The sequence below is a fragment of the Cyclopterus lumpus genome, chromosome 14, assembly GCF_009769545.1.
Source record: "Cyclopterus lumpus isolate fCycLum1 chromosome 14, fCycLum1.pri, whole genome shotgun sequence".
Lineage (NCBI taxonomy): Eukaryota > Metazoa > Chordata > Actinopteri > Perciformes > Cyclopteridae > Cyclopterus > Cyclopterus lumpus.
The window spans coordinates 4,266,819-4,287,895 of NC_046979.1; the positions used below are offsets into that span (position 1 = coordinate 4,266,819).

Here is a 21,077-nt window from a genome sequence, read left to right on the forward strand (position 1 = left end):
ATATCGAGACAGGTGCCGGTGACTGCGCCGCAGCTTTCCCCTTCGCTAACGCTTCCCCTCCCTCGCTCATCATTCCTCACTGAAAGGTTGGTGTCTTTCTCTCGGTGGGTGTTTGTTCAGATGTGGGCAGCCAGGACACTGTGGCATGCCCGGGGCCAATGAGATTAGACGGTGACACGACGGTGAGGCCAAATGATCTCCAAAAACCGCAGGCGGAGGGGTGCTGGAAAAGGGATGTTTCTCCGCCGCACACATGAGTCACCGAGGCCCTGTTTTCTGAGCCGCTGTTCTTCTGCTCTCGTGTTTGTTTGTTTTTTTGGGGGGGGGGGCGGGGGCGCGCGAAATCCCCGGCTTCCTTGTTTTAAATAGAGAGACGGTGAGATGTTACAATTGTTGTGGGGGGGGGGGGGGGGGGGGGGGGAGTACACCATCACGCATCGTCAAGTTAGGCGATACCAACTGATAGGCAATGACGTGAAGTAGCTTAAGAATGATCCAGTCATTTGAATCAAAGACGCCAAAAGTGCTGGATGCATTAGCTCATACAGGGGGGGGGGGTGGACAAGGTTTTGTAGTGAGTGATGCATTAGGTTCGTCATTTTTTTTTTGGGGGGGTGATCACATTACAGAATGTTTGGTGGGTTGAGATGATTAGATTTGTGGAATAACTCTTCGTTAGATAATTTGTGATGGAGAGAAAACCATTTCTGACTTTTTTCTGAAGTTACGCTAATGCTTATTTTGTGAAAATGAAGGAGAAAAAAGGTTTTAAAAAATGTTCCCATTTAGCAACAAAAAAAAGAAAGTATTGGTGTCGTGTATCACATCGGCAACGATACTAGACATGCATCAACCCCTACAGTGTATGCTTATTCAAAATGAGCAGTGATATTCAAAGATGACACCAAAAAAAACTGCACGGCGACGACGTGCCGAACTGTGACGATGGAGCTGCTAAACAGACCACAAATTACACCAGCGGCTGCTGCATTTGTTTTGAATGTCACGCTATGTCGTAATACCGATGATGCAAAAGGAGCAAAAAGCCACAAATGAATCAGTTAGATGAGTTGATTAACTGCTGCTCGATCTTGGACGCATGCACTTGCTGCTGGCTAAGCCATGTGCATAACAAACAATGGGAGAGCAAGAGATTTGTGCTGTTAGAATTTGCACAGCGAGTACATGGTTGTGTCCTAGAGCATTTAGCTCTTTAGCTTTGCACAACGGAGCGACTTCCTTTGGTCGTGAACACATTTAGCGGCGAGAGTTTCACGAATTGTGAACGTTTAATACCGAGCGCTCCCATTCAGCGGGAGAATATTCTCTCCGAGGTCGAAAGCTCAAAAAACTCGAGTCCTATTCACAAGATTTATTTTTGTAGAACAAATGAAGGAAGTATTTTTTTTTTTTCCAGAGGCCTCGATTGGAGGACTTGATGTTACCCTCTTCTCAGTCCTCCACGTTAACCCGACTATTGGATACACATTAAATAATTGAAGTGGTTCTTTTTTTTTTTTTCCACATCGGTGCGTCAAGGCTATTTCCGAACCATCTCTTTTTTTTTTTTTTTTAGGACAACAACAAAACCCTTTTAAATCACATCGAAAAAGAAACAAAACAAATACGCCCGACTGCGGTAGGTAGAGCCATCCTAACCTCTTTAAAATAGTTACATATTAGACTAAGATTCACATCTCATATTTGCTTTGTAATCTTTTAAGGTGAGCCCTGAACAGAAATCTACATAACGCCATACTATTTAAAAAGTGGGCACTTACGAGTGCTAAAGTATTGAATTAATTTAGATGTAATTTAAGCAGAGAAGATACAGAAGCACTGTAATGTCAAACGATAAACTGTTTCATAGTGCTGTGTAGTTATTAGAATAGCAAATTGATTTTTTTCTGGTCTAAAAACACAGATTTTCTCGTCTCGTAACCGATTGAAAACTTTCCATTTACTAAAAAAGGTGAAAGGTCATATTTAAGGTTTCATCCAAAAATGCGATGTGTTGAAAAGCTCCTGCAACATAAAAGAAGAAGAAAATAACCCAACTAAAACCCGGGCTAATGAAATTAAAAGTTATACATATACAAGGAAACGATTACAGTTAGTCAACAAAAAAGGGATCGATAAGTTGGGGCAGAATCATTCCCGTACAAATGCTGTTTAAATAATTTGCTTATGGCAATCAAGTAGTCCGCCTCATTATGGGTCTTCCCACACGATGATGAATTTCTACAGTAATTCTTCTAATTTACTCCCACAATACTGTATTTTATGAATTGATAGCCGACAGTGTATTTTCAGGGCTAACTTTTGGTGTACTGTATTTGTAAACGGCACACAACTGTTTTCGGGTTTAGGCTCGATTCATTTTGAACTACAGTAACCTATATTGTACATACACTGCGGAGCTCCATCACTGTATTGTCGCAACAAGGGGATCAAGTTGATTCTTTTCTTATCGTGACTGTAATTCTTGAGAGCCGTGCACGCATCTGTCTGCGGCTACATTTCCATGAAGGATTATCTGACCAGACCAGCAGTTTATTTATAAAAAAAAAAAAAAAAAAAAAAAAGGAGCAAGATGAAATGTGTCCCGTGATGGATTATATTGGCAGCGTGCAAACGTGGCAACTGAAGTACGAGATGACACGTATTTCGGAGGAGGGCAGGTAGAGCTGATGAGTCTCAGTGAGCACATGCTGCCCTAGAAAAAGCGAAAAGAGCTTTTTGAGTGTTTCAGCTTTTCACGTCACAACATGGCCAAACCCTCATTATGTGTGTGTCTCTCTATCTCTCTCTCTCCCTCTCAATCGTAAAGGCTGAATAAATACAAGTAAAAGGATGGAGGTTACTTTGTGATTACAACTGAATCACTTGGAATGACCAACTCTATGGCATTAAATAGGTATTAAAGGGGACATTTCCCCAAGATATTTAGCTCTTTTTTTATCACTTTTTATTCAGCGAAAAGGACCCATAGATGCATTTTTATGTCTCTGAATGGACTTTGATGGTATGGGAACAGTAACCTTGGCTCAGTCAAAGCCTCGAGGATGAGGCATCAGCTCCTTTTTAAAAGCAGAGACATAACTTGAACACTTCTGAAAGGAGCTGCTACTATTTCTTTGAAGAGCTGCTGAGCCTCAAAGAATTTCATCAGTCTCGGCTTCAATGGATCATTCTATTTCACATTATGGCCTGAATATTGGATCACACCTAATCTTGACATTATATCTACAGATTACTAAAATTATTGGGTTGGCAGTACAATGATCCGGAGTCATCGCTCCTTTGTGTATCACTGGCATCGTGCAATGTGCTTCAGGTGCTAAATGCGTCACACGTCTGCAGCTTATGCGGCTGAAACTCATCCTTCAGACAATTTTAGTTGTTGTTACTATATTAAAATTGCAACAGCATGAGTACAGTCAGGGCCATAGCCTTGATCTTTGAGGTCTGGAGGTAAAAAGGTCCAAAGTCTGTCATATAAACTCAACATACTTTTCTTTTTCTTTTTTTTTACTATAGCCACCAGTGACTTTGACAAGTAAATATTTTTGATTTAAAAAAATTTATAGAATTGTGTCATATCAACGGTCATATTGTAAAACCGAATCCCTTACATTTTTACATACAAAGTGTATTAATTAGCCTATTAATGAATGAGGAGGTATTTAGATACATTTGTCATAGTGCCACATTCGAGCAGGTAAACAAATGAAACAAGTGAAAATAAACACATCTGTAATTCACACCTTAAAAAAGGGTCTCCACGTAGCAGTTAAAAAAAACTAAACAATCCAAATGATGGATAAAAAAAAGAAAGAAAAAGGATAAAACGCATGTGAGCTACTTCTGTTCTTGTGGGCTGAACCCTTACATACATGTATGGAACATGAAGACATCCACGCAAACAGAAACAACTAAGCCCCAGTACAAATGGATGAATGAAAATAAAGTGAAGCAGTATTTACACACACACACACACTGTAAATGCATTCTCTACTATTCCTGTTCATTTTAACTAGCATCTTTAAGAGCTCACTGAATGAATTAACAGACAGTAAAAAGATTTCTGGACAACAACCCCCTCTCCCAATAAAAACATTACCAGTGTTTTCCACGGACGGTAATGACTTTCATAAAGTCTTTGTGTGTGATCAGAGTTCTCCCAAGACTCGCATGACATTAAAACAAAGACCACAGCTCCCATACCTATAGCGCATGTCATTGCCAAAGGTCTAGTTGGTTCCACCGTTCAGTCAAATGTGCACAAAGATTGAACGATGGCCGTGTCAACTAGGTGCTCAAATACTCTATTTTTAATAATAATAATAATAAGGTCACTCTGAGACAGAGAGGTGCGATCGTAACTTCTGGGTCAAGATTTCTAACTTTAGATGTGGACGGTTCCTCCTTGAACAGACCAGACGCAGCTAAATGAGCAGCACCCACCAGGAGCATCCCAGTGGGGGCTCTTGGAACCACCAGGAGCATCCCGGTGGGGGCTCTTGGAACCACCAGAATCTACAAAGTGGACCTTTACCGGAGGTTATCTCGTCAAACAAGGCCTATGTTTTTACTCATTCTGTGCCTGAAAGTGGTGGTTCAACACAAAGCCGCCGACTCCTCAGTCGTGAACATCTTTACAATTGAGTTGACTGTTGTGAAAATGGCATCTATCGGCCATCATTTTCTTTCTTCCAATTCCCGGATATTGTTTCCCCTCTAGACTCACTGAACTGACTCAGTAAGATTGAAAATACAGTAGTGGAAAATTAATTTGTATCTTTTGAAAACAATCCTATCCCCTAACGTATGACAATCAGGCATATGGTAAAACTTCAATGTTCTCGGGTAAATTCCAATTACACTCTCACATGATCCTTGAAATAACAATGATTTACAAGGTTATAGTGTTTGTTGGTCCTCCTGTCGTCGTCTTTGGACATTTACCTGGGAAAAAAAAAAATGCTTCATATCCCCAGCCTGGGTCCATACGGAAATTAGACAACTCCACACTGTAACTAAATGCTAGAATACATTAAATCCACACAAGCAAATCCACAAACACAAAGCAGACAGACTATGTGCTTTGTCTCTTATAAATGTCACCACAGATAACAGTCCAACACCTTCCAAACAATGCTTCCTCTGGCCCAATAAAATCATAAAACGCCTCTCAGGCTGCTTCCCTCTTTTTCAGGGTCTCTTTGAACTCGGGCGACGCTGAATGCAGCCGAGTAGACGGCAGACGTGACAGTGTTAACAGCAACAGTCTGGTGCTAGACACCACTTTACACCCGTACTGCAATTCACAGTTCAAAGTGCAAGCCTGAGAGAAAATATTTAGGAATGATGGGAAGGATAACCGATACATGCGCGGAATACAAAAGGGGAAAAGATTTGGCGCTTTATCGCGCCTGCCAGGGGGGTTAGCAACAAAATGGCGGCGGATGGCATGCGTGTGAAGGTCTTTCGCCAAGGCGCGAGCTACATAGTGAGTACTTGTCAGTCTTCTTGCGGGAGTAAAAGCGAAACCAATGCCAGCGCTGAATGGCGAGACAAAAATCGCGAAAGCGCGGCAAGAAAAGGGGAGGGCGATGTTTTCAAAACAAGCTTGAATGGATGCACATTTACAGTAACACAAAGAAATAAAAGGAAGCCCTTTGAAGAGGAGAGCTGTGTATTACCCAAAGGACTGGGCAGAGAAACCAGCAATTTTGCGATTCTTCTTTTGAAGGTTTTCTTCTGTTTGGGGTGGAGTGTTGGGGGGGTTTGTGGCGCACTGGCAGCTGAGGCAATCTGGGTCTCAAGCACATCTAAGGTTGGGCAATTAGTTCCAGTGCCACTATTAATGTGCTGAAGGGGCGCGCTCTGCGGGGGGTTGAGGGCTCGGCTCAAAGGGCTTCGGTCCTTGCAGGGAGGAGTGTGTGGGGGGGTGAATATGTCCAACAAAAGGTGGGGGTCAGGACCTCAGGGCCATGTGAAAGCTGTACCATGTCCACTGACCTCTGAGTGCTGGTGCGGACCGTGCGACATACTGGCCAACAAACGGACACACCGGCCATTAGCATTTCCACTGTTCCCTGCCAAGACAATGTCAGCCCAAGGATCCAAAAAGAAGAGACGTGGGTAGTTGACAAACTGAAGCGAGGTACATATTAGTAGCTCGATACTGGCCTTTAATTTGTATTATTTAATTATAAAAGGACTTATTAATGGAGCGGTTAATGAGGCGATTCCCTGACCAATTCAAAAGTACATAAAGACAGTCCGGCCGACGTGACGAGACTTGTTTTATTTGGACTCTTTGCCTCATTTCATTGTGAAGTAACAATTCAATTCATTTAGAGATGGGTGTCAAAAGCTGTTAACGAGCATGGCATTCTGGGGATTCTACATTTATTTAAATAGTATTTGTTAGAAACATAAAATGCAATTCAAAGAAAGTAGAAGACCCGCAAATCACACACTAATTCATAGCGAAGGTATTGATTTGCGTGACAAAGTTATTCGTCATATGACTTTGTCACACTATGGAGGACAGCTTGTATATACTGTGGAGGTTCATTGTGTACATGAACTTCCCCATCTTCACCAGAACGCTCCTTGCTATTGATTATTTCCAGAATGCATTTATCTGTTGATAATTGTTTAAGTGATTAATCATTTAGTCAATACATTGCCATAAAAGACACCCATAGGCATTTATTCCCAGAGCCCAAATTATTACATTTTTTCCTGAAAATCAAAAAAAAAGACAAAACAAAAAGGAAAGCAGAAAACACGTCACATGTTGGGTTTGGCATTTTCCTCGATATATATATATATATATATATATATATATATATATATATATATAAAAAAAAAAAAGGTTGATTATCAAATATCCTCTTGACTGACGAAGCAACTCGTCAACTATGCTAAAAACGACGACGACGACGACAAACATACTCCTTTTCCACCAGGATGATGTTTAAATTTGACTCCGATGTGCACCCACATCGACCAGCACCCTGTTAATGCACCTCGACACCCACATCTCTCTCTCCTGAGCTGTTGATCTCCTCCGGGTCACGGGTATTTTAGAAGAAGACGCAAGCAGAGTACACGTAATGCCGCCGAGCTCTTTTCGTGCTCCGTGGTCCGATACGGTTTTACCTTTTGCGTGTAATTTTTCTCTTTCGAGGTGAAACGCGTCAAAAAGAGAGTGAATTTTTTAATGCGAGCCACCACAAGGACTGTTACGGATGGATTAATGAGGACAGTTAGCGTTTGAGTAATACCTGCCTGCAGAGCTCCGTTGTGTTTGAAACGTGGCTAAGCCAAAGGAATATTACCCAATCACCTTTTATAGGATTTATTAGAATAAATTACTTCTTAGTCCACAACAAATAGACAATGAATGGATGGAAGCTTAAACGGCAAAAAAGAAGAATTGCTGTGTAGTTATGCGGGTTCTTTTTGTTCCCCCACGATGAAAGACTCGAAAATAACAATTATTCATTTCTTCTTTTAAAGCCAATTCATGTAATTACAACCTTCAACCCTTTTATCACACAGAAGTCATGGTTCCTATACAATGCTATCCCATGTAATAAATACTTTTTGTGTGTTTTCCAGAAACATTGACATGTTTTCCTTTCATTTTTGTTACGCTGTTAAATAGGGGTAAGAAGTTTAATTAATAGTTCATTTCTAACAAAATGTTCTTTGTGGATATTCTGGGCAACGGGATGAATATACAAGTTGTGTGGCCTTAAAATACAATAGCAATACATTGCATTTCCCAAGCTGTAATAAAATGAACCTCAATATTGAACTTGTGAAAATGATGTTCCACCACAGACTGCATCTCCGAACAAAAAAACGTAAGAAAGAGATCAAGATAATTCTTTCCTGCTCTTAATTCATTTTTGGAAGAGTCAAACCGTTGCCTCTCTCTTTGTCCCCCGATTTGGTCAATGGTGGTCGGCTTCTGCCGGATTCAAAACCCTCGGCTGTAGCGGTGTGGCCGGTTTGGCTGACCACTAGAGTTTGACAGGAGCCTTTGTGTTCTCTCAGGACAATAGGGGTGAGGGGTGGGTGTCAGACCAAACTGCCGCAAACCTGCTTCATCTGTAAAGTTCTCGCCTGCTGACCTTTAACCCCTCCCGTCATTGTCCGAGTCAAAAAAAATAAATAATAAAATCGGTTTCGGGGCGAATGAATGCCTGAGAGAACCTTGTCTTTATTGCACGTCTCTGCTGGCTTTTTATCCTCCTTCATGGGAGGTTGACACTAAGATTATGGCAAGATTATGCTGGAGTCTTCCGACAGATGGTAACGGTTCTGTCCCCTTGGCAACTTCTCGTTTCTTAATTAAAAGGCAAAACAAACAGGATTTGGGTTGGTAATGGATCGTGTGGGATTAAGCTTAATAAATGTACTTGACGGGCAACTCTTTCAGTTTGGAGGTGAAAGAGGGTTTATATACTCCCAAGTCTGCTCGGAGACCATTTGGGTATGGGATTTATTAGTATTTATCGTGTGTCATGCGAGAATGAAGATGACTTTAATAACTAATTCTGAAGCGTTTGGGTTATCGCATGTAGCTGTATGTGTCTTTTGCTCCAATGGTGGATGGATTGCTTTGCTTATGTAGGTCAGAGTCACTTCAGGACAATTGAAGTCGGCATGCGTTCATCTGGGGTGGTGTTGAAGTTTCACTTTCCTGCCCGACACCCTGACAAAAGAGTTATTGAGTTCTCCTGCCATCGCTCTTTGTGTTGTTATAGGTGCAGCAGGTTGTCGACATTAATTAAGCCTGTTTTACCCCCACACCCCCTCCAACTATGGTTTTTAATTTCCAAATAGTCATCGAGACTTGAAAAGACTGCAGTGTTACAGTTTTTTTTTTTAGTTGCCGATGCTTTAGCTACGTTTTCGTACCAGTATTAGATGGCATCAATGTGTTTTTGAATCTTTTTTTTAGGACTACATTTACAAATTGGGATTTGCTTTCCACAATCCCTTCAGCCCTCGGTACATATTCTTAAGTCACATCACAGAAAAAGTCTCTGTGGAAGTCATCACTGTCGGCTTTTCTCTCTGAAGCCCCCCCACCATCCTACCTTTTCTTTTCCCCCAATGAAGCAGCAACATCCCCCCCAACGCCCAGACAAAAGTCAGGTCTGTAACCCCTGTGGACCCACCCCCTGTGCTCTTTGACCTATAGTGGAGGCCTGGCTGAGCACAAACAGTGGTCGTCCCCTGAAGCCCTCCCACCACCTCCACCTCCACCATAGGCTCCTGTTTCACTCAGGCAATGAAAGGGCCTACTGTAAATAACGGGGAGCCTGGCTGACCCCGGCGTTTATCTGGGCCCAAGACCCCTGCATCCATCCTACTGTAACAGAGCCCACAGCTCACAATAGACTCTCTCATGGGTGTTAGACTATGGGTTCTCTCCCCTCTGTGCCCACTCAGAATGGGGATTAGAAAAAAAAAAAAAAAGAAGGGCCCCTGTCAGGTCCTCCGAGGGGGTCAACCCCCTCCAAACCAGCATCGCAACCCCATCCCACAGACACTTTAGCCTTTGTCCCCCGTGTGAGACTTGGGAGCAGGGAAGGATAGAGGGAATGTGGAGGTGGGGCTAAAGCCTGAGACCAATCACTCTGACAAAATGCTGGATCAAACTCGCGGCTCCCAACACCATCAAAGCTCACTCTGTCCTGAAGCCACTAAGACGTTTCCACTCCAATTCAACCGGGTGCTTTTTCTCTCTCGATCGAACGGCATCGGTTTGAGGATAACACTTGATTTCCTAAAATATCTGTGAACATTGTATATTTAGGATGTGGTGGGCCTACCCAATTAATATATATATTATAGGGTTATGTATAATAATCTATTTTTGCTCAAAGTCCCTCAGGTGGGCTGACTTGGGGCTCCCGACTGTCCCGGGATCTAAACTTAAGCTCCCTTTACTCTTTTAAGTCCAACACAATTTTACTCTGTAGCATTTGAATCTCCCTGATTTGGCAGATATTTGGCTTGTGTGTAGGAGTGGTGTACATTAATGTTTTAAATGCGTTTTTTTAATGAACAAATCTGATGGAAACAACGAAAAACAAAATACCGGTTTTGATAATAACACAACAGATCTCTTCTTTTCTGAAACTTTACAGATTGATGCATTTTTTTAAAAATCCTCAATAATCCTTTTTATTTTTTATTGTAGCCTTGGTTTAAATTTGAGGGACTCTCGGTGGCTTTGAGTAATATTAAGGAGACGAGAGAGAAAGAAATAAAAAGTTAGGTGACGGTGTTGAAATGTCTTCACAGCCTGAGAGAAAGAGAGGGAAGGAGGGAGATAGAGAAGAAGGTTTCAGGTCAGAGGCTAAGTGAAATATATCCCCACTCTGAGGCATGCAAGAGAGAGGATGCAGGAAGCTGAGGGCCAGAGATAAGGGCACAGACGTGGGCGATAAGCACCCAAACACCTGTTAGGGAAGCTCCAGCTCCTCGCCTCAGACCAACACTCACACGGGAGGCAATAAAAACACAAGCGGGGAAGGGAAAGGAGAAAAGAAAAAGTATAAGGACAAAACCATCGGAGAGAGAACTGCCGCGGTAATCTGCTTTTCTTTTTCCAAAAAGTGAGAGCAGAGAGTTCACAACCGCAGAGGGTGTCTGGGTGCCGCTGCTCGTACAAAAGAAGAAGCCCCATCTCTGTTTTACACCATGCTTAATGGCATATGGTGGGGAGCCTACAGTATCATTTGTAAGGTCAGCGGCTAGACAGGAGTGGCAGAGATGATGCTGTTTGAGTCATGGCATGTCAGAGCCCCCCGCTTCAGTGATCAGTCCAGGAAATGGAATGGCTTTTTTTTTTTTTGTCCTTCTCTCTTCTTTTACTATCCCACTCTCGCCTTTCCGGGGGCCCAGGGACAAACAGACAAACACAAAACAATCTGGAAGCGGTCAAGAGAGACCTTGGAGAAGGCTGACAGCCGGGCAGTAAACAAGAAAAGAGAGGATTCATGACGTGTCAGGAGAGAAATTCATGGGCTGATTATGGCACCGGCTGACCCACCAAATGGTGTTCGCCGTCAACTCCTCAGTGACCATCCGGAAAGTATGATGCCAATTAAGGGGGGGGGGGGGGCATTGATATCGTCTTAATATGACAGCTACCAGTCAATGTCTGATGTCATATAACATCGTCTTTTCATCACTAAACAAAATATTGTATGTGCCACTGACCGGTCATGTCACATGTGGCATTTATGGGAATAAGATGTAATATATATATATATATATATATATATATATATATATATATATATATATATATATATATATATATTTATTTTTTTACATTATTTCTGTTATACATAGATTAAAAAGTAATTGAATAAAATTGAAGTAAATATTGTAAACAAAATAAAATGTAATATTTTGCAAATCACATTTGAATGTCAGTTTTTTGGAGACATATATTCATGATGTGTATGTGTATATATATATATATATATATATATATATATATATATATATATATATATATCATGAAAAAAAGCATTGTCTGATTGATTTGTATGGTGTTGTTTTTTGACTTTGTGCGAGACACTGGCCATGAGAACACAATGGATGAACAATATGAACAATGGAGATTAGTTATGAGAGAATTGGTCAATACCGCATTGTCTCCGAAAACCCACAAATTGAATTAGCTGCGATTTTTACAATTTTAAAACGTATGGAACAACGATTGAAATATCCGCTTCCATTTCAGAAGTGAGCCTTTTGGGGGGTTTTTTCGGTTAAATAGAAGAAACACTTAGAAAAAAACTGTCCAAGAAGAAGAAGGAGGAGCGCTTCGTAAACACAGAAACGCACCGGCATGATTTTGTAAACACACCTTCTGATGATTTATGTATTTCTTCTCCGACTCGCGCTCCGTTTTCAGACAGTCTTGCTCTTCAGGCAGACAAATCTCCCGTCAATTGAATCCAACCCCCACCTCGCATGCAGTGTTTGAGGAGTGTTGGGGGGGTAGGGGGGTAGTGGGGGGGGGGGGCAGCCTATCCATCATCAGCTCTCTCCCTCTGGTAATCTCTCTGGGCGTCTTCGGTCAGCAGATACATAAATCAATTATGGTTTTAAGCTTTATGCCATGATTTACCCAACTGATCCCTCCTGGATTACAGCGGAGCTTAAAAAACGTGTCGGCCGGCGTTAAAGCTCCGAGTCGCCTTGACATTCATTGCACTCCTGCCACGACGCTCGCCAGGCAGCGTGTGTCGGACGCCACAAGGAAGAAAAAAAAAAAAAAGGGTCCGACGGCATTTTTTGGATGTGCCGACGGGGCAGATGATGTCATTTGGGGTTCTTTGTGTCCTGACCCATGACATGTATGCGTCAATAGTTCAGGGTGGGGGACGTGACGTCAAGTGACAGTCGATAACAATTTGCGAAAATAGAATGAATACATTCATATTAAACTAATTCATTCCAAATAGAAATGGTGGTGCTGTTGGCCAGTAAAATAAACATGCTAAGTTGCGAAGTCGCATGAAATAAGACGCCATTGCACTGCCTCTGAGATTTTGCACTTGTTTTTTGGCAATTTCCTCCAAAAACATGATTCTGATTGTGACGTTTTCGAATAATAAAAAAAAAAATGTTATGATATTTTGAATGAATGGGTCAAACGTGTTCTCGCGGCTATTAACTTGTGAACTCTGTGAAAACCTAAAACAAGTCGGTACCTACTTCATATAAAAGCTGATGAACCAACTTTTAAGCAGATTAATTAATTTTGGCCAATTTAAAAATTGCTTGTTGCGTCAACTTTTCAAATCAAGTAGGCTTAGTTAGTTTGCCTGAGAGTTTTCATCACAGTGTACCCTTCTTTAAAAGTAAAACAAAAATTGACTTAATAAATATTGCACCAATTCGTGGAATGAGAAATTTCCGTGCCGCCAATAGTCTCCCCCCCCCCCCCCCCCCCGGTATTTCCATTTAATGAACGGTTGTCCAAACTGCTCGTGAACACTTGTCATATCAGATTGACTTCTATTGAGCAATTTAACAGCAGCATAATAACCCCATCTACATGTGCTTTACTAGTAATTATTATGGGGGCTTTATTTTAATTTCCATTGGTCCGTTGTTGCGTAGCCAACACAAACCCAGCATTCACCTGTTGCGCAATCGTGTTTCCTCGGGCCCCCGAAGAGGTGGATTAAAAGCTCACGCGGTGCTGCTCTAGCCTCAGTTTTTCCTACCTGAGAGCTCCTTTGTGACAGGTGACGGTGGGAAGAATGGAACCATTTTTTAAAAATTTTTTTATGACCAGCTTCTTAGCGTGCTGGTATCACTCCGTTGGGGCCTCTTGCCAATCTCTGGCAAACCATTCAAGTGGCAACAAAGAGGCTAATTAGAAGCTCTCTCGCTGGAAGCCCGCGGAGGGCTCTGGTTTGATACTTCCCAGGGAGGCTAGGGGGCCTCTAAGGTGGCGGTGGCAGCTTTTTCACACACAAACACACACACACACACACACACACACACAGGACATTTGTGAGCACACTTGGGTTGGCCCTTTGGCTCTAGCACATTTGCTCATTGTGGGCGTCCTCCTTACGGTCTGCCAGAGCAATAGAATCAGAGAGGGGGAACCGACACATCTTTCATGTGGCGGGGACCCAAAGAGGGGATGCTAATGGGATATCGATGGGATTAGAACCCAGAGCGTTCAGGTCCAGGAGAACAGAGGCAGAGCTCTATGAACTAGAACTAAAACCCACTCAGCTTTAAGGCCGGATCATTCTAATTCTATTGACTTTTTCTTTTTTTTTTTTTTTTAAATGGGAAAGTTGACAATGACGCAACGCACCTTAATACAGTAAGAAAGAAGGTCTGAATGCCTAATAAAAAAGGTTCCCCGGGATATATAAACATTTTTTTTTTTTTTTAAAGAACGCCGTTAAATCATTCTTGCTGTGAATTTACATAGAAACAGTGGCACAGCCGCTTCCCCTGCCAACACTCACAGCAGCTACTGGAGGTAGAGATAGACATCAGGAAGTTAGGGCCGATAACACATTTGCATGACACCTGATAACTGGCTGTAATTAGTACTGCCCTTGAGCCCCCCCCCCCCCCACCCCCAACACAGCCCCTCACATCATGAACACAACGCCAACTTCCAGTACAGTATGTTATCCTTATCCCTCCCTGCAGACCCCCGAGGCCCCCACGGGGACAAAAGAGGGGCCTCAGTGTGTTCGTTTCATAGCGGCTCCTGCCAGACCGCATCAGCAAAGGCCACGTCTGCCGAGGCGCTGCTAGCCACACAGAGGCAGCTGGTCGCACACAGAGTCAAGCTGCTAACTTTTTTTTTTGTTTAAATTTTTTTTAGAACACAAGCGCCTCCCTCCACCCTTATCACACAGGGGAGGGAGGCGATCTAATCAGAAGGCTGATTAGATCGCCTCCCTCCATTGCCATAGCCACTATCTAGATATTACACTGATCCCTCCCCTTTTCTATTGGCGGTGTCCTTCTTTTTTTTTTTTTTTTATATCCCCGTCCGCTGACCCCCTTATTCAAAAAAAAAAAAAACGCCTCAATTCCTTCGAAAAGAAAAAGCAGCTCCGCCAGATTTAAGACGACGACTCGCCACCTGACACCGCTGCAAGACAATAAAATGCTTAATCTAGGTTTGTGCGTGTGTGTGTGTGTGTGTGTGTTTGTCGTCCATTCCACTTGATGTAGCCCCCCTCCCTGTGTTAAGTCTTTAATCGATGCATCTCCCTATCCTGACAGTGAGGACAGAGCCCAGATCTGAGATCAGAGCGATGGCGGTGTAAATCTTTACGGTTCAACCGGAGCCTTTTAAAGCCCGTCTGTAATTGGGCCTCGGCCAGCAGCTGCAGCTATCACCGTGGGCCCGGTCAAAGCGCCAGTTCCCCAGGGGCATGAGCAAAACAACGCGCCTCCAATAAGGGCAACAAAATAAAGAAAAAGTGTGCACCTGTGTGAAGATAACAAAAAAAACAGAAAGAAAGGGAGACGATTGGGGCAGCCGGGCTCGAATAAAGCCCTCCGCTGTGGCCTGTGGTTGAGGTATTTTCTTGGAGAAGAGTGAGGCTTTTTGTGCCGTTGGATTATTACACCGACGCGTACTGTACCTCTGAGTGCAAGCTGGGGGAGACTTAGCTCACTGAGTGATTTCAAATAGAGGGTAATCCACTGCCATGTAATGGATGCTTTGTTGACGGGCCTTCTTTCAGGAAGCAGGAACATTGTTTAGAGGTTAGGATCATAAACCGAAGCTCGAAACTGTTATTTATGAGAGCAAAAGGTGAGGTACTGTACGCGAAATGGTCGGCACATTTTTTTAGTGATCATTTGTAGCTAAACACGCAACATTTTCTAACTTATTGTTACAGTCTCGTCGTCATCCTCACTAGCGACAAGGTCCTGCACAAGAGGTGTGCCATTGAGCATTTCATATGACTTCTTTTCACCCAGTTTTCACCTTCTGTCAATTCATATGCAAATAAAAATGCTCCGCTTCAGCGCTCTCATTTTAGATCAATACATTTTTCCCCCTGACAGATATAGGAGATGCCCCAATCGGAGTCATTCGGTCCCGACACCGATGTCTTGTGTACTAATCCCATATATAATAAACGGGATGCCTCCTTGTGTGCAGGTGAAGGGGATCAACTGGTGGTAATGTCTACCTGAGCAGAGAAAGAAGTTGCTCTCCCTCTGTGTGTTCACTGAAAAAAAAAAAGATCATTTTTGAGCCGGCATCTACCCTCGAGACCATTTATTGCATTTGGTCTCAAGCCCCTTGCACAACCAGCGGTCAACGGGGTGGCCGTTTGAACCCAACTACCTAGTTGCTCACGCCGTGAATGTATGGGAAGAAAGCCGTGGTTAATGGTTGATAGTGGCCAAAGCACACAAGTGTCAGTGTGCTTGTAAACCTTCCACTGGCCTCACCTCAACGTGCAGGCTATATATATGTGTGTGTGTGTGTGTGTGTGTGTGTGTGTGTGTGCATACATCGTTATCACCTGCAACAAACGCTACGGGCCGCTATCTGGGCTCAATCTGCTCATGGTTTACCGAGGAGGAGTGCCAGGGGTTATCTGTCCCACTCTGATATGCACAGATAAGGGGCCTTAGGCCCACTGTTTAAACACCTGGGGGCCCGGGGTATTAGAGCGCCCCTCCGTACCCCCTTTGCCACAAAAGAAGAGGAAATGGAAGAGCGAGCGCTGGCTGCTGCTGATGCTGCTGAGGGGAATGTGTGTAAAAAGTAATGACGCGAGTGTGTGTGTGTGTGTGTGTGTGTGCAAGCGTGCGGAGGTTAAAAAGGCAGGGGTGGTTATTCCAATGCTTCCATCAATACAAAGAATAACTAGGAAAACAGAGGAGAAGAAAAAAAAACGGGTGGACTCATTGACTTGTCATGTTCACCCCCCCCCCCCCCCCCCCTCCTCTCCTCTCCTGTATTATGAGAAGGCAGTGTTAAACTGATGGTTATCAGTAATGTTTAACAGGCTATATGCTGGAAAAAAAAAAGCTCTCCTTTCAAAAACCGGCTCTTTTTTTCACTTATGTGATGTACATTACGGCGGAGGGTCAGTCATTTGCATGAGAATGGACGATTAAGTGAAAGAGATAAACCCACGGCTAGTTCCTGTGAATTGGATGCTGTGTTTGGAATACCAAGTAGTGGAGGGTTCTTTCTTCTCCCCCCCCCCAACACGGCAGAATTAGCCCCCGTGCATCATGCATTTATTTCCCCCAATAATCACTCAGGGCCCTTCCAGTGTTGGATTATTTTCTCAGTGCAAGGGTTACTAAAATATTGCTGTAATCCCGTCTCCCTGAAGCAGCAACAACAGTCACCCTGGGCTCTCTTTGAGGAGTACATCTGGGGGAGGTGGCGGGGTGGTCTACTGGGGGAGAGATGGAGAGTCGTCTTTGGTAGACTATTTAAAACACATAGCGCTGGATATCACTTGACATTTTCCTGAATTAGTGCCACGAGTTTCATTACCGGAGACATCTCAATTTGAAGAAAAAAAAAAGAAGCCAAAAGTTCTCCAAAAGCAACAACATGAAAAATGGTCCAACATTAGCAAAAAAAAAAAAAGAAAAGAAATGCGGATTTCTTTGTTATGTGAAATAAAAAGAAGAAAAAAAACTTTCAAGTGTTACATTTGAGAACAGAGATAGTTTTTTTCTGTTATCTTGCATTTTGCAAAAACAACTGGAAAAAGAACTGATAAGTTCGTGGATTGTGATCCAGCCTGTAAAATAAAGATGATGATGTGATATCTTTTGGCCGTATCGCCGCACATGTCTATATCCTGTAGGTGACTCCTCACACTCACACACACACACACACACACACACACAGAAACACACACACAAACACACACCACTTGTGGAGCCGATATACAATGTATTCAGTCTGGGTGGGGTGTTTTTTTATGATACAATCCAGGGCACAGAGGAATGAAAGGGAGCAGAGACTAAATTTATACAGGAAGTGGGCACTTTCTGTCGCGTTCATTTTAAACATAGACGCGCACACACACACACACACACAAACGACCTGTGCCACATCTGGAAATAATTACGCTTGTGTTTGACTTGACCTGCCTGCTCCCAAGTCAACTTTTGTTCTCTTTTTTACGTGTTTGTTGCAGAGGTAGCAGTGACCCTGACACGGTGGCTGTGGGGAAATGATGTGCAATTAGTCCGAGGGGACACGACTGAAAATAAAACATCTTGCATTCACATCAAAAGAATCGAGACAGCTCGACGGGCTGTATACGGGAGAAAAATAAATAAATAAAAACAAACAAACAGACTCGATATGCCATCAAATGACCCACATTGGGATTCGTGAGGACACGAGGAGCGTCACCTCGGCAGACCTTTCGTGTGCGGACGGGCAAAGCTGACGCAATGTTTTGATGTCTACACTTCAGGAGGCCGTCAGACGCGTAACAATATTAAAACAGCGTGGCGTCGGCGGATCAGCCCGTCTAAATTAACCCATTAGTATGCTATGGGGAGAGGCGGGAGGATCAATGCATGAAACGGTTTGGAAATCTCCTTTGATACAAGATTTTACCCGGTCTTGAGCGAATTGATGAAATTCCTCCTGAAACACAGGCAACCATTTCAACACGTCAGACTTTCTTTTTTCCTCTCAAGGCGGAGAGACTAATGCGGCCTGTCCTTTAAAACGCAGTGAGACTGCAATACTGCACCTGGCACAGGAGCTACGGGGCCCGGTAACGCTGTCGTTAGGAAGAACTCTGATCAGAAGCAACACAAAAAAACATTCACTTTTTAAAAAAAAAAAAAAAGTTTTCTTCTTTTCTTTTCTTTTTTTAACTGCACAACCGTTGGCGTGTGGTTGCAAACAAGGACACTTCTCTTTGGGGTAAAAGCCATTCTCTAATACTCAGTATTTTCTTCAGACAACATTGCTTTCTGCCGCGCGTACCAAGATAACGGCGCAAGTATGGTTGGGATTCAAATCCTCAGGTGAACTTTAACCACTGTGCATTCCTAATGATTTAAAAAACACACACACACACACACACACAGGGTGAGAAGGTTGCCGACGTGTAACAAAAAAGACCTCCAGTCACCAAAACGCACACTAGATGTAATAATGCATTCCACGAGGGGTGCTTGTACTCTGATTGGGGAGACACCATTTTGACAGATGCAGAGATGCATGCAATGATATGACATATACCAGGAAATGAGACGCAGAAGAGTATTTTTCAAGTGCAGTTTCCATGGCCTTGATGCATTCATTCATACATTGACAGAAAAAGCGCGGCACTGATTTACTGCCCCTCCCCTGACCTAGAGCTACCTCCTCGCCCAAGAGCCCAGGTTCAACACTCATTTCCTGAGCTGACCGTCTGCTCTAATTATCAAGCTAATAAGGCCACCCCCCCTTGTGCAGTTATGGGAAAGGGGAGGTTAGTCGGGGTCCAGAATGAGGGGGTACCACTTTGGTGAGTGTGTGTGATAGCTGCCGCCCACATCTTGTAAGGCGTGACTAACGCTCTCGGACAATATATATATATATATATATATATATATATATATAACGACAGCAGTCACCTGGGCAGTTATTGAAGCAGTGGATCTCTGGGCCTGAGCCACACAGTCCTCACGTTAGTGTCAATCAAGGGACGCCACCTACTCATATTTTATTAGGAGCGTGGATGGGTTACTGATTGTGTGATTTCTTCTATATAAGTCAAAAAACAGGTGACTCAACAGGGCAGTGAGGTCTTCTAATTCTTCGGTTACCCAAAAGCAATCATGTCGATTGACTTTCTTCTGTATAGAATGCAAACTACCGAAGCGATCTTTTATATATATATATTTTTTTTAATAAAAAAAAAGGCTTAAAAATGAACATATATTTCCAGACTAGCAAGCAGCGACTCAAAATAGAAACGTGGCTTACCTGTGCTGCTCCACGGCTTCGTTATCTGGTAGTTCTGCACCGCAAACATTGCAACGCTCGTGCTGGTTCCTCCCGTCTGGTTTCATGCCCACAGCCAGCTCCCCGAGCTTGCTGAAGAATTCCCTCTGGATGAAGCTCTGAGGCAGGAGTCCCCCGTAGGCACTGAAGTCCATAGACATTGCCAGGGCTGGGGACATGGGGAGGGCAGAGGCCATGGATGCCGCCATGGATGCCGGCATGGACATGAAGGCATCGGATTTATGATTGACAGGTAGGGAGTACAGCGACGCGAGGTGTTTCTCCGTCATCCCAGCCATTGCTTCCAGCCCCATCTGGCTGACGTCAACTTGAGGGTCGCCCATGACTTCATCGCGGACGTAATGTAGCTCGCGGGCACTGGTGATTACGCTGCTCCTGGTAGGTGTTCCCGGACCGTCTCGGTTCCTGTCCTCCCCACTTCGTTCTCCATTGCTGGAGGCGCTGGACTCCATGTTAGGAGGGCTGTCGTGGCCGTTGCCACCCATGTCCACTTGCATCATTTCAGTCTTGATCTCAGTCATCAAGGGGTGGGAAATGCCGTGGAGAACTTGCTCGCCCCCAAAGCCCTGCTGGAGCAGAGACTGACCGATACTCATCAGGCTGTCCACGGCAGCTTTGGTGGGACTTAGGTTGGAGACACCGAAGGAGGTGGAGACCGAGGGACTCTGATCCACCATACCAGTCATGATGGCGACTTGCTGGGCACCTGACAGATAGGGACTCTGCATGGAATGTTTTTTGGAGTTCTTGGCTCCATTGTGGCCTTTGCGCTCATCATCCTCCTCTGTGCTCCCGTCATTAAGGTTGACCTCTGTGTCATTGTCATCTGAAGATTGGATGGTTTCCAGGATCTTGAGGCATTGCTCTTCCAGGTATTCAATCTCCAGGATCTCTGCTGCATACAGAAGATCGTCCAAGTCCTCCACCTTGGCCTGGAGCGTCGCAGTGTAAGCATACTCCAGAATCTGCTGAAAGGTCTTTGGAGAAAGAAAGTCCAGGGTGTAATGCTGACTGCTGCGATGGAAGAGGATCTCAAACATTTTGCTTGTGCAGGCTAGCACAGTCCGGTGAGCGTGAAACTCCTGGTTGTCTACCATGATGACCACGTCACACAGGGTCCCGGCCAGACGCATCTGGTTGGCCTTCTGAAGCAGGGCAGTGGGGTGGTTGGGGTTCTGGAGCTGTATCATACCCATTTTAGACAGATCCATTATGTCGATGCAATCCACGAGGCCGACTCATGGGGCTCGCCTTCCCCGTTCAGCAGTGTTTTTTTAGCTATCTTTGTAAACAAGATGAAACCTGGATGGAGAAACAGGAGGAAGAAGAAAAAGTCAGTGAACAGTGAACAATGTTGTGCGGAGCAAACTCACTCATTTGTGGCTTTTATGCATTACTATCTTCTTTCCAAAAGAATGAATGAACGAACGAACGTTCACGATCGTCCCAATTGTACCCTACTGTACAAACGGAATACAAGGCCAATTCAGTAATTACGTTTTGA

The 21,077-nt window shown here is 43.8% G+C and overlaps 1 protein-coding gene across 1 annotated transcript in view; it reads right to left on the reverse strand.

The window, feature by feature from the left end:
* The window catches only part of zbtb16a (zinc finger and BTB domain containing 16a), a 115,920-nt gene that overhangs the window by 91,488 nt on the left and 3,355 nt on the right, over positions 1-21,077 (reverse strand). Inside the window, exon 2 of the mRNA XM_034550217.1 lies at positions 19,535-20,875. Coding sequence (XP_034406108.1) covers positions 19,535-20,784 — 1,250 coding nt within the window. The 5' untranslated portion in view covers positions 20,785-20,875. The remainder of the gene's footprint in view (positions 1-19,534; positions 20,876-21,077) is intronic.